The 12,886-nt window shown below is 46.4% G+C and overlaps 1 protein-coding gene across 6 annotated transcripts in view; it reads left to right on the top strand.

Moving 5' to 3' along the window:
* The window catches only part of YEATS2 (YEATS domain containing 2), a 75,637-nt gene extending 62,751 nt beyond the window's left edge, over positions 1 to 12,886 (top strand). For all 6 annotated transcript variants that reach the window (XM_073360070.2, XM_073360067.2, XM_073360069.2 and 3 more), the window contains 4 exons: positions 5,935 to 6,161; positions 6,898 to 6,972; positions 7,775 to 7,848; positions 9,974 to 12,886. In XM_073360070.2, coding sequence (XP_073216171.1) covers positions 5,935 to 6,161; positions 6,898 to 6,972; positions 7,775 to 7,848; positions 9,974 to 10,082 — 485 coding nt within the window. In that variant the 3' untranslated portion in view covers positions 10,083 to 12,886. The remainder of the gene's footprint in view (positions 1 to 5,934; positions 6,162 to 6,897; positions 6,973 to 7,774; positions 7,849 to 9,973) is intronic.

Raw genomic sequence — 12,886 nt, 5'->3', positions numbered from 1 at the left:
CACTAGGAGCTGCTGGGCCACATGGAGCTGGGTAGGGAGTTTGCCCCTTCCCCCCAAGAGCGACTGCGCCGCCGCCCCCTCCCCCCCCGGCCCAAGTTTAGTTAGTTTTTGTTTACTGCTCGTGACCTGTTCATGTCTTTTACTAAAAATACTTGTGACTAAAACATATCCTTAATCATCAGTAACGTTCATGGAGCTAATAAAAGAGCATGATTGTACTTTTCTATTTCTCACTCTGAAGCAAGTCACAGTTCAGCCAGCTTTGGCATCCACAACTTGATGTTTTGTAAAATTTGTGCTTGTGGAAATAAACATGTTGTGCTTGAGCTGGAAAATGGGGTGGTTCTTCAAGTGCTTGCTCCTGTCGATTCCAATTAGGTGTGTGCACGCCGCATGCACGGCTGTCGGAGAATTTTTACCCTAGCAACACCCGGTGGGTAGGCTGTGGAGCCCCCTGGAGTGGCGCCTTCATGGCGCTTGATATATACCCCAGCCGACCCAGTGCCTCCTCAGTTCCTTCTTACCGCCCGTGACGGTCGTTGGAACTGTGGAGCTCGGCTTTGCTGCTCTCCACTCTCCCTAACGTATTCCTCATAGTTTAATAGTTAATACTTATAGTGGTAGTTATCGTGTTAACAGTTATAGTTGTTAGTGTTAGTGGGGTTGGAGGGTTTTCCCTCTTTCCTGTTCTTCTCTTGGACTCATGCCCAAGGCTCCAGGCTTTAAGCCCTGTGGTTCCTGCTCTAAGCCCATGCCAACAGGCGACCCCCATGACTCTTGCCTGAAGTGTCTGGGGGAATCTCATCAAGCTGAGAAGTGCAGGATCTGTAAAGGGTTTCATCCCCGGACTAAGAAGGAGCGGGACTTCCGTTCTAAGACAGCTCCTCATGGAGGCGGCTCTTAGCCCTCAGTCTCTAGCGGCACGCCAAGATCTGGCACCGAGTGCCTTGGTGCGTAGCTCCCCGGCAGCAGCGGTAGGAATGGCACCACAGTTGGACTCTGATAGAGACCTGTGGCACCAACGTTCCCCAGCACCGCAGCCGACATCATCGGTCCAGCACCGCTCACGCTCTTCTGGCCAGAAGCGGCACCGGAAACCAGAAAAGGCTGACCCACCTCAGCAAGCTCCAGCCTCCCTGGAATCGCCCACGGAGTCACATCCTATAGCAGAGCGCCATGGGGCACAACTAGCGGCTTCAGCACTGTTGAGTCTGGTGTGACTGGACTCCCCGACTCGCAACGTGGTTGAGGTCCAGTTGCCGTCTACTCCAGATACCTTCGCGGCTGCAGGGGATCTGATTGCCATGACAGTGTCGGCATCCCCTCAGTAGACCAAGGCACCGGCACCGGTTCATGTGGCACCGTCCCAGGGCAAACCAGCACTTACCCACCCGCCGGCACCATCGGTCGAGCCACGGCACCGATCCCATTCTCAGAACCATTCCCGCTCCCAACACCGTTCACAGTCTCAGCACCACTCTCCATCACGGCGCCGGCCGTACTTGCGGTGCCACTCCGACTCCCGGCACTAGTCTCGACACCGCTCCAGTCGCTGTCAAGGAGTAGATCCCAGACCCAACACTGCTCTCAACGCCAGTCATCGTCGCGGCCTAGATCCAGATCCCGGCACTGATCCAGGTCCCGGCATCACTCCCCAGCGTGGCAGCACCGCTCTCCATCGTCTCGTCAATGGGACTCGGCGCAGACCCACTCAGCACCACCGTGTCCATCACGTTTCACCTCTCGTTCGTCAGGGTTGGAGACAGAGTCGCACTTGTCAGACTGCCACCATTTGGAACTCAGCCGCCTCGATTCGGGGCTGGATATTGGCAGGCGCAGGAGCAAGGTCCCGTTCAAGGGTCTACTCAATGGCCGTTTTGGACGCCTTGGGCATACCACCAAGCCCAAGGTGATCCATCTGGGGCTTCTCGATCAGCCCCATCCGAGCCGTGAGTACCAGAGGCTACCATGGAGACGGTGGTGTCTTCCCTCCCGGCTTCAGGCCCTTCTCCAACTCCAATTCCTGGTACTGGCACCAAGATCGCTGGCACAGGGCTCTGCAAGAGGCTCCAGATGACCCTCTTCCTCCCGTGGCCGGCTCCTCACCCGATGAGGTGGTGGCGGGCACTGCAGTATCGGGTCCCCCTCCAGTAGACCTCCATGCCCACCAGGACCTCTTGTACAGGATGGCGCAGAATGTGAACCTTCAAGCGGAGGCGGTGATAGAGGTGAAGGACCCTGTGGTCAATATTTTGTCCGCTGAGGCTCCATCTAGGGTGGTCCTACCCCTTGTTTGGACCATCCAGACCACTGCCAGAACAATCTGGCAAATGCTCGCATCCATTCCCTGACTGCTAAGGGAGTGGAGCGGAAATGCTTTGTCCCCTCTAAGGGGGACTATCTCTATACGCATCCACAGCCCTGTCTACTGGTCGTGGCCTCAGTGAATGAAAAGGAGCGGCATGGTCAGCAAGCCCTGGCACCCAAGTCAAAAGAGGCCAAGCACCTTGATCTGTTTGAGTGCAAGGTTTATTCCTCGGGGGGACTTCAGCTCAGGAGTACTAACCAGCAGGCGCTCCTGAGCTGATACAATGTTAACTCTTGGAACTCCATGCTGAAGTTCAAGGAGTTAGTAACTCCGGAGTCCAGAGAGGAGTTTGGGGCTTTGGCAGAAGAGAGCAAAACAGTGGCACGGACCTCATTGCAGGCCTCATTGGACGCCGCGGACTCTGCTGCTTGGACCTTATCTTCACGAATCGCAATGAGGCATATCTCTTGGCTGCAAGCTTCTGGCTTGCCACCTGAGCTTCAGCAAACATTGCAGGACCTCCCCTTTGATGGAGGGGGTCTGTTTTTGGACAAGACCAATTCAAGGCTGCAACGCCTTAAAGACTCAAGTGCTATAATGAGGTCACTGGGCATGCACACACCAGCTACCCAGCAGAAGCCCTTTAAACTTCAGCAGCCTCCACAATGCTCCTATCCCCCTCTTCAGCCGAGGCAGGATTTTTATAGGAGATGGGGGCATAATGGCAGGAGGAAACCCTCCAACCACCAGTCTGGGCAGGACCAGGGCCCGTCCAAACCCTCAACAGGTTCTAAACAAACCTTTTGAAGGGACACCCGAGGACGATGTACCGGACCTCGTTCAGGATCCTACCCCACCCTTCTTGAATCTTTTATCCCGTTTCCACTGCTTGGTCCCTCATAACCACGGACCATTGGGTCCTTTGCACAGTGGAAAGGGGATACTCTCTCCAATTTTCTTCCCTCCCTCTCACAGACACCTTCCTGCTCCCCTGGACAAGTAGTCTATTCTACGCCTTTCCTCCATTCCCCCTTGTGCACAGGGTCTTGCACAAAGTGCGCAGAGACAGGGCGCAAGTGATTCTGGTGGCTCCGGCGTGGCCCAGGCAGCACTGGTACACGATGCTGTTGGAGCTGTCTGTGGATGCCCCAGTCCCATTGCCTCTTCTTCCAGATCTCCTCATCGAGGATCACGGTCACCTCTGTCATCCCGACTCGCGATCGCTCCACCTCACGGCATGGATGCTGCATGGCTGAACCCTTCAGAACTTCTCTGTTCAGAATCTGTGCAGCAGGTATTGATGGGCAGTAGAAAGCCCTCCACTCAAGCCACATCTACAGCTAAGTGGAAGAGGTTTTCATGCTGGTGCACTCAGCACATCGCATCCCCCCTCCAGGCATCCGTGCCTCTCATTTTGGAGCATCTCCTGGACCTAAAGCAGCAGGGCCTGGCAGCATCCTCGGTCAGAGTTCACCTGGCGGCTATCTCGGCTTTTCACCCAGGTGCGAATGGCCACTCTGTCTTTGCCAATCCCATGGTTGGCAGGTTCCTCAAAGGCCTGAACTGTCTCTTCCCACAAGTTCGACAGCCAGTCCCCACATGGGACCTTACCCTGTTCCTCTCCAGACTTATGGGGCCCCCATTCAAGCCGCTGGCCACCTGCTCTCTTCTCTACCTCTCCTGGAAAACGGCTTTCCTGGTCGCTATCACGTCGGGGCTGCGTGTTTCCAAGCTGAGAGCCCTTACCTCGGAACCACCTTACATGATCTTCCATAAAGATAAGGTGCAGCTTTGGCCTCACCTGGCCTATCTTCCCAAGGTTGTATCGGCTTTCCTTATCCGCCAGGACATTTTTCTTCTGGTTTTTTATCCAAAACCGTGCACCAGTCGCCAGGAACAGTGGCTGCACTCCCTCGATGTCCGTAGGACCCTTGCTTTCTACATTGAGCATACAAAGCCCTTCAGGAAGATGACCCAGCTCTTCGTTGCGGTGGCGGACCAGATGAAAGGCTTCCCGGTCTCCTCTCAGCAGATCTCTTTGTGGATCGCATCCTGCATCCACGCTTGCTATGATCTGGCCAGTGTACCGACCCCGCCCCTCACTGCTCAGTCGACAAGGGCCCAGGCTTTGGCAGCGGCATTCCTGGCCCAGGTGTTGATCCATGAGATCTGCAGAATCGTGACTTGGTTCTCGGTACACACTTTCGCTTTGCACTATGCCATTGTCCAGCATGCCAGAGATGATGCGACATTTGGTAGAGGGGTCCTACAATCCATGTTGCTTCACTCCGACCCCACCGCCTAGGTAAGGTTTGGGAGTCACCTAATTGGAATCGATATGAGCAAGCACTGTAAGAAAAAAAAACAGTTACTCACCTTTGTAACTGTTGTTCTTCGAGATGTGTTGCTCATATCCATTCCAAACCCGCCCCCCCTTCTCCTCTGTCAGAGTAGCCGGCAGGAAGGAACTGAGGAGGCGCTGGGTCGGCTGGGGTATGTATCAAGCACCATGAAGGCGCCACTCCAGGGAGCTCCACAGCCTACCCACCGGGTGTTGCTAGGGTAAAAATTCTCCGACAGCCATGCACACGGCGCGCACACACCTAATTTGAATGGATATGAGCAACGCATTTCAAAGAACAGCAGTTACAAAGGTGAATAACCTTTCTTTTTCTTACCACAATCCTATGATGGGGCTTTTTTTGTCCGTTCCACGTGTAATTATGAATTGAGTTCTGTTTGGATGTCTCATTGCTTTCAGAAAATTTGTACATTTTACAGTTACGACAAGTTTGTGACGCTTTTGAGGGTTTATTGGAAGTGTCAGGCTTTTAAGAGGTAGAAGGGCAGTGGGATTAAAGAATGGAATGAAGATATGGATTTTCCCAAAGAGAGAGAGGCAGCTGTGGAACAGTGCCTGACTTCCAATCTCTCCAGACAAATATCAAAGCAGCAGTTGTGAGCAGTGTCGGGTAGGGCTGGAAAGCATCTGATAAGTACAAAAGGAAAGGTCAAAAATGTATGCAACCTTTTCAGTTACTAATGACTGGTTGTTAGGGGGAATAATACATGCAGGAAGGAGACAGGATAGTTCAGAGGAATGGTAATTGTCATCTTTTGGCAGGGCTGTGGCTAGATTCTCATACAGAGAAAATAAAGCTATGCACATTTACACCAATTGAGAATCTGCCCCTCTGTTGTTTTTTTTTAATTAGATCATTACATTTAGCAACATGATTAGTATTCAGAGCTGTGTGCATTTCTATTTCTCAAAGTGGTGAGGGGAGTATCCTCTAGTTTACCAGACTTTTCTACAAAAGAACTGCTGGAAGACTTCTAGTAAATCCACATTAGTCTGGTAATGTTTGAAGTGCAGCCTCTTTAAGTGGCATGATTAGCAGGAACTGGTGAGTGAAAACACTTTGTACTGTAAACTTGCACTTGTTGTCATTAAAGAGAAGAATCTCAGGTAGTATTTGTTCTTTCTTCAGCCTTGTGTTCTTAAGCATGGAGTACCAACATGTGCCCTTTAATTACCTGAATTTCTCACTAGACCTTGGGCATGTATCCATTTTTAAATGCTTTTCCCATCATGTCTTAAGTAAGGCTGAATGCTTCTTTTTTAGAGTGCCCATCTTCTTACACCAGTGGCGAAGAACTCTGCCAAAAACTGGAGGAGCTGCAGCAGTTTCTGAAACAAGAACCAGAGAATGATGAGGAAGTGGATATCCTCAGCTTTACTGAGCCACTGAAAATAAACATTAAGAAGGAACAGGAAGAGAAACAAGAGGAGATGAAATTCTACTTGGCCTCCCTGCCTGCATCAGAGTTTGTGAGGGACATGGCACAGAAGGTATTGAAACATGATTCACAAAGCTAATGAACTGCTACTGAGCTAGTAATTACCTTATATTTATAATAGTGTATTTTATCCAGATGGATCCTGTGGTGCTTAGTTGATGAAGAGCAAGCGATGTATTTCTTCATAGTAGCGGATTGGGGAGAAAGGGGAGATCCTCTGTGTAGCAGCAGGGGAGAAGAGAGAGCTTTTCTCCTTCCAGTCCCATCAGCCAGAGGGGAAGAGGGTAAAACTTTTCCTTCTTGCCAGTATCTGAGCAGAACTCCATATGCAGACCACGTGCAAGTCATGGCCAGCACAAAAGGCAGGACGTTGGGGGCTGAAATAAAACTATTTAATACAGATTCAATCTTCACAACCAGGAGAGGACAGAACGTGAAACTAGTCTAAACCTAGGCTAAATATAGGTACAAATTTAACAAGGGCTGGGGGGCTTTTGCTCCCCAAGTGCCCCCAAATCAAAATTGATTTAACTTTTTCTGCGTTTTAGATATGTCCCCACAGCCATTTGTCTGATCGGGTTTCACCTGCACTGGATATTCAGATCTAAACCCTGAAATTATATTGTACTAAAACTTTACAGTGTTTGTTTTTTCATTGTAACTAGTTATTCCCGAAACACATTGTTCACTGTCATCTTATCCGTCACAAAGCGTTATCTGTTATTGGTTATTTTATTTGACGTTGTAATCTGTCAGATTAAAAATTCTCTCTCTCTCTCATTTTATAGATAGGGATTTCTTTTCAGCCTGTTGAGCTGCACAAGAACGTTTATGCATCAGTAATAGAAGATATGGTTTTAAAGGTAAGCTGTTATCTGACAGCGATTACATGTCTGTAATTGTATTAGACCCAGTAATATAGAGTAATGATCAGTTCAGAAGACTTGCACAGAATCAAGTGTTCAGTCTGTGTGCGTGCGTGTGTTTAAAACCTCCTAACTGTAGTCTGTTGGGAGGGAGACAGTACTATGATCTAGAAACACCTAAACTCTAATCCTCTGATATTTATTCTGACACTGAATCACTCTGTAACCTTGAACATGTCACTTTGAGTTTCCCAATCTGTAAAAAGAAGATACCTACCTACCCTATAGAGATGTTGAGGATTAATTAGTGTTCGAAAGGAGCTAAGTATTTTTTCCCCAAGTATTGCTGTCCCTTTTTCGACTGTGATGTTAGGCCATCTGGATGTTAGGCTGCTGGATACCTGAAATGAGTGGTGGTTCTCCTTCATACAAGAGTATGATACCAGTATATGTCATTTGCAACTTCGGATAAAGCAAAGAATATACTATTTATCACCAAAGCCCTTTAACAACTTGAAACTGGGAAGTCCTAGTGGTATTATATTTAGGGCTCATACAAATCACTTTTAGCAGGGCTTTGTTGGTCTTAGGACAACAGAATCTTTTTCAGGTTGTTGGTACAGTTTATAGTCTATTGGCTGATCAATTGTATAAAAGCTAACTGATTCCGGAGTTTAAAAAAATAAAAACCAAACTTTTGACTGAGCTGCTGCTTATTTATGAAATTGAAGTCAGATAAAAATAATATCCATTGCTTAGTCTTTTCACATGTTGTCCCCTAACACTGCCTTTGTTTTAGGCCACTGAACAACTTGTGAATGATATCCTAAGGCAAGCACTGGCTGTTGGGTACCAGACAGCTCCTCACAACAGGTACAGTGACTGACCTCCTTTTTATCATTTATGCCATTTACACAAAAGTTTTACCTGCTTTAAGAAATGGTTAAAACTTCACATAGTTCATTGTGAGCAATGAACCCTCAGTGTATAGAATCACAGAAATGTAGACCTGGAAGGGATCTTGGGCAGTCAAGTCCAGCCCCCTCGCTGAGGCAGGACCAGTTAAGCCTAGACCATTCCTGACAGGTATTTGTCCAACGTGTTCTTAATGCTCTCCAATGATGAGGATTCCACAACCTCCCTTGGAAGCCTTTTCCAGAGCTTAACTATCCTTACAGTTAGGAAGTTGTTTCTAATAGCTAACTTAAATCTCCTTGCTGCAGATTAAGCCCATTACATCTTGTCCTACCTTCAGTGGACATGGAGAACATTTGATCACTATCCTCTGTATATCAGCCCTTAACATATTTTAAGGCTGTCATCAGGTCCCGCCTCAGTCTTCTTTTCGCAAGACTAAACCTGACTAGTTTAGTTTTTGTTTTTTAATTTTCTCAAAGGTCAGATTTTCTAAACCCTTTATCGTTTTTGTTGCTCTCCTCTAAACTCTTTCCAATTAGTCCCCATCTTTCCTGAAGTGTGGTGCCCAGAATTGGACATACTCCAGCTGAGACCTCATCAGTGCCAAATATAGCGGGATAGTTACCTGCTATGTCTTACATATTACATTCCTGTTAACATACCCCAGAATGATATTCACTTTTTGTGCAACTGCATCGCACTGTTGATTCATTCAATTTGTGATCTACTATAACTTCAAGTTCCTTTTCAGCAATCCAGCTGTCTCGGAGATCATTGCTAACTGTTCCGAGATTGCTTCAGCTAGTTCCTTCAGTACCCTGGATTAATTTCTTCAGGCCCTGCCAACTTGAATACATCTAACTTATCTAAATATTCTTTAACCTGTTCTTTCCCTATTTTGACTTGTGTTCCTTCTTCTATGCTATTAATATTAATTGTGTTGAGTAACAGGTCACCATTAAGCTTTTTAGACTGAAGTAAAATAGGCATGAAATACCTCATCCTTCTTGATGTCATCACTTATTAGCTCTCCTTCCCCGCTACGTAGAGGACCTACACTTTCCTTTGTCTTATAGCATGCACACTTTTGGTCTTTGCAGGATGTCTGTTACCTTTCTTAAATTGTTTATAATTTTATTTTATTGTTACTACAAGAATTACTGAACAAAAATCTTCACTCCGTTGCTGGCTTGTGTAAGGGGTCCCACTTTCATTGAAGGCTGTCTTCCTTTAAAGATGACCAGAACACATGAGGGTGTAAAGTTATTGGTCGCCTGAAAACTAACTTTAAAGTGATCAGCTTGGACTGTAAGTGTGGGCCCAGTATTTTCACCAGAAGAACTTCAGTTTTACAACTGTTTGCATTCCATTCTTATGATTCCTGGGCTGGCAGGGGCTCGAGTTTTCTGTAGAAGCAGCAAACTCATCCTCAGTCAGTCAGGGAGGGAGAATTAGCGAAGTGCTACTTTTCGCCCTTGAGCAAGTGAGGGGCCATGCAAGGACTTACAGATGAAAATTAAGGGGGAGGCGGCTGTCTTCAGGATTCTGGGATGGATGTGGAATATTTGATCTACCCTGATCAAAACAAGTTGCCCTACAAATGACCTGCCAGTGGCCTGACAAGACCCCAGTAGCCTATGTAGTAGCACGGGAATCAAGTAGTTCTTACAGTAACTCCTGATCCAAATACTATTCTCCTTTTGTTTAGTTGATTTAGGGAGTTCTTCGCCCTGTCTTCATAGTGTTCTAGCAGAACTTGAAATTAAAAAAAAAAAAAAAAAACCCTTAGTGTTTAATATGTGCAAGCAAATGGCTTAATTAAAATACTGCCTGTTCCACAAAACTGATACTTCAGCACTTCCCTTTAATTTTCGTATGCTTATGCCCAAGGAGTATTCCTCCAAATTTTCTGATTAGCATATATTTTGTGCTAGGGCATTTTAATACATTTTCTCTGAAGCTGTAACACTATTATCCTTTTTTGGCTTTTTCCCCCCATTAGTAAATTTATTGGCCTGGCACTTCAGAGTCAGTTGGCTTTTTGCATACTGTAATAGTTTCTTTGATTCGTTCTCTGCAGGATTCCAAGAGAGATCACGGTGATGAATATTCACCAAGCCATCTGCAATATTCCCTTTCTTGATTTCCTCACAAACAAACATATGAGGATATTAAATGAAGAACAGTGAAATAACCTGAAGATGCTGTAGTAACAATGGATTGAAGAGTGAAGTATTTAATGACAATTCCACTGTCTCTGTGGGACGCTATTATATACATTTTAAAATGTTGGGCTATTAGATCGTTACCTCCAATTAAAGATGCACCTTAATGCAACAAAATGATGCTCTGTTCCAAATCAAGTTGTTAGATTGCAGTGTTGTTTAGTCAGTAAGTGGATGAGCAGACTTCGTCAGTTTGCATTCAGTTGCTAGCTGAAAAAGACTTGGCAGCGAAATAAGCCTTCTCCAACTGATGACTGGATAGCTTGCTGAGGTGATCCATTTTTAAGATGGAGATGATTCTTTGGCACTTCAGCTGCCTTTGAGGCAATCCACAGACCAGTACAGGTTTTGCTCTGAGCTGGGGGGCCATTGGAGACCATTTTCCCGAGGTACTGCAAATACATGCAAAGCAATAGGCAGCTTTGGAAGCTGGTTTGTTTGGAGGCTGATGTTGTGGTGAGCGATTTGTGAAGATATAGTTGAACACCGTGAACGTGGCTTCTGTTACATAGCAGGATCAACCATACAGCTAACTGTACGGTAACAAATATTTCCTTCCTTTAGGAGGGACTGAGTGAGCACCTCAGACATCCCAGTGATGGTAGGTTGGGGGCATGGCCAAGATGAATAACTAACGTCAAATTTAAAGAGACTAACTGAGCATGTGATCTATGTGAGGGGAAAAGTAAAGTGACTTGGATGCATGGTTCATTTTACAGAGAACTCTGTGTCAAGATTTCTGGGCATTGATTGGCGAGATCCTTTGCTTTCCTAGCAAGTATTGACCTTTGGTGCTGGAAGAATCCTAGTTAGTGAGCTGGAGAGCAAGCCACTAGCTCTGTAATACTTGTTTAAATCTTTGGAGAACATTAGTCGATGATCAGCACAGATTGTGAGGAACTGACAGCAACAGAGCTTTGGTTTAAACTCTGTATAGCAGAAAGATGCCCAGTAGGATTGGGGAAAACATGGGTACTTTGGACATGGGAGCATCTGATACCATGGCTGTGGATAGAACTTTTACTTCCGGTCCCACCACTCATGTACATTAGGTATTACCATGTTCTCCTTCTTGTGAATGCCACATCTGATGGGCACACCTGCAGCCTTGTGAATGCTAATTGTCGTAAGAAGGTCTAACTGGGAATATAAAAATCTTCCCAGTATGTATTTGGCAATATTGTAAACATACTGTCAAGGTTGAAGGGTCCAAAATTTGACTATTACTTTACCAAGCTTTCAAAGTCCTTGTCTTTTTGAGGCAGTACCACATAATAGATTGAATGAGGGCCTGGGAGCTGGGGACTCCTGAGTTCTGGTCCCACCTGGGTCACTGATTTGCTGCTTGGGCTGGAGGAAGTTGTGTCACTGCTCAGTGCCTCAGTTTCCCCATGTTCAAAATTAGGAATAAGGATATCTATCTCATAGGGGTGTTCTGAGGCCTAATTAATATTTGTGCAGCAATTTCAAATTGTAAAGCATTTTAGAAGTGCTAAATAAGCTTATTTAGTTGGGGAACAGGGTGTATTTTAAAACTAATACTTGAGTGCTTTTTTCACTAGAAAGCTTAATAAACTTGATGCCAGGAGCTCTGCAGTTAAACACAACTATGTGCATGATCGAGGGAGAGTGGTTCAGCTGAAAAAAGGTGGTTTCAGACTTTCAAAGAGCAGTTACAAACCAGAATAAAATTAAATTAGTTTTTAAACTACAGACCCTTGACACTGTCCTCCTCAGGCCAGAATTGGCCATTGGTGCCCACTGTGAAGAGAACCTTCGTCTGCAGATAGCCCCATTGAAATCAACAGGACTAGAGTCCAGTACTGCTCCGTTTGCCCTTAACATTGAAAATGGGACTGATGAGAGGGAATTGGAGTTGGGCTCTGAGATGAAGCGCTTTGATGGCATTGGAGGGGATGTTTTAAACACTCTGGAGCCCAACTGTGGAATTCTCACTTGTGCTGGTGAGCACCCAGCAAGATCCGTTGCATGAGAGCGCGCTTGCTGCCTTAGGGACAGCTGCACAGTCCGGCCCTTACTCTACAATAGTCTGAAGTACTCTTGCTGTGGGAACTCTTGCTAGAGCACAGTGGCTGGGCCAGTGCTGAGAGCAGAGAGGAATCAGTTTAATTTAGGAACGTCAGGCCCTATCTTAGTTTCCCAAAGTGCTGTTGCAGCCTGGCAGCCTCTCATCCTTGCTGTTTTATTTGCAGGCTGTAGGGAAGTCAAGCCTCTGGCACCTTTTAGATACTCTTGTACACAATTTCTAAGTTAGGGAAGAAGATTTTATGCAGCCTGGGATGGGACGACAGAGCCTATGTGGCAGTTGGCCTTTTGGGCAGCCAGTGCACTGGTGTTCTGGAGTGACACATGCACTTCCATCCCTTAGTACTAAATTATTCATTGGTTGCCTGGTTTTCAAAAGTGCCGAGCACCCAGCACCTCCTATGGATTTAGGAGCCCATCTTTGGGCACCTGCCATTCAAAGTCTTGCCCCCAACTGCTTGAGCCACATGATCTTTCTGTAACACTAGAGAACGAAGTGTTCAGCATTTGAGTTCTAAAATGGCCCCTAAACCAAGGCATCTATTCTATAGTAGTCTGAAGGAGCTACGATTGAGTCTCTTGATTCATTTCTGAGCAAACCCAGGTTAATATAGTTACCCCTAGGAGAATAATCCAACGTGAAATTTGCTAAGAACAAATTATCCATTGAAACCAAAAGCAGCTACCAGTAATAACATTCGTTTAGTCCTCCAAATGTAGGA

Source organism: Lepidochelys kempii, chromosome 9 (genome assembly GCF_965140285.1).
Source record: "Lepidochelys kempii isolate rLepKem1 chromosome 9, rLepKem1.hap1, whole genome shotgun sequence".
Classification (NCBI taxonomy): Eukaryota; Metazoa; Chordata; order Testudines; family Cheloniidae; genus Lepidochelys; species Lepidochelys kempii.
This window is presented reverse-complemented; position numbering and strand designations above follow the sequence as displayed.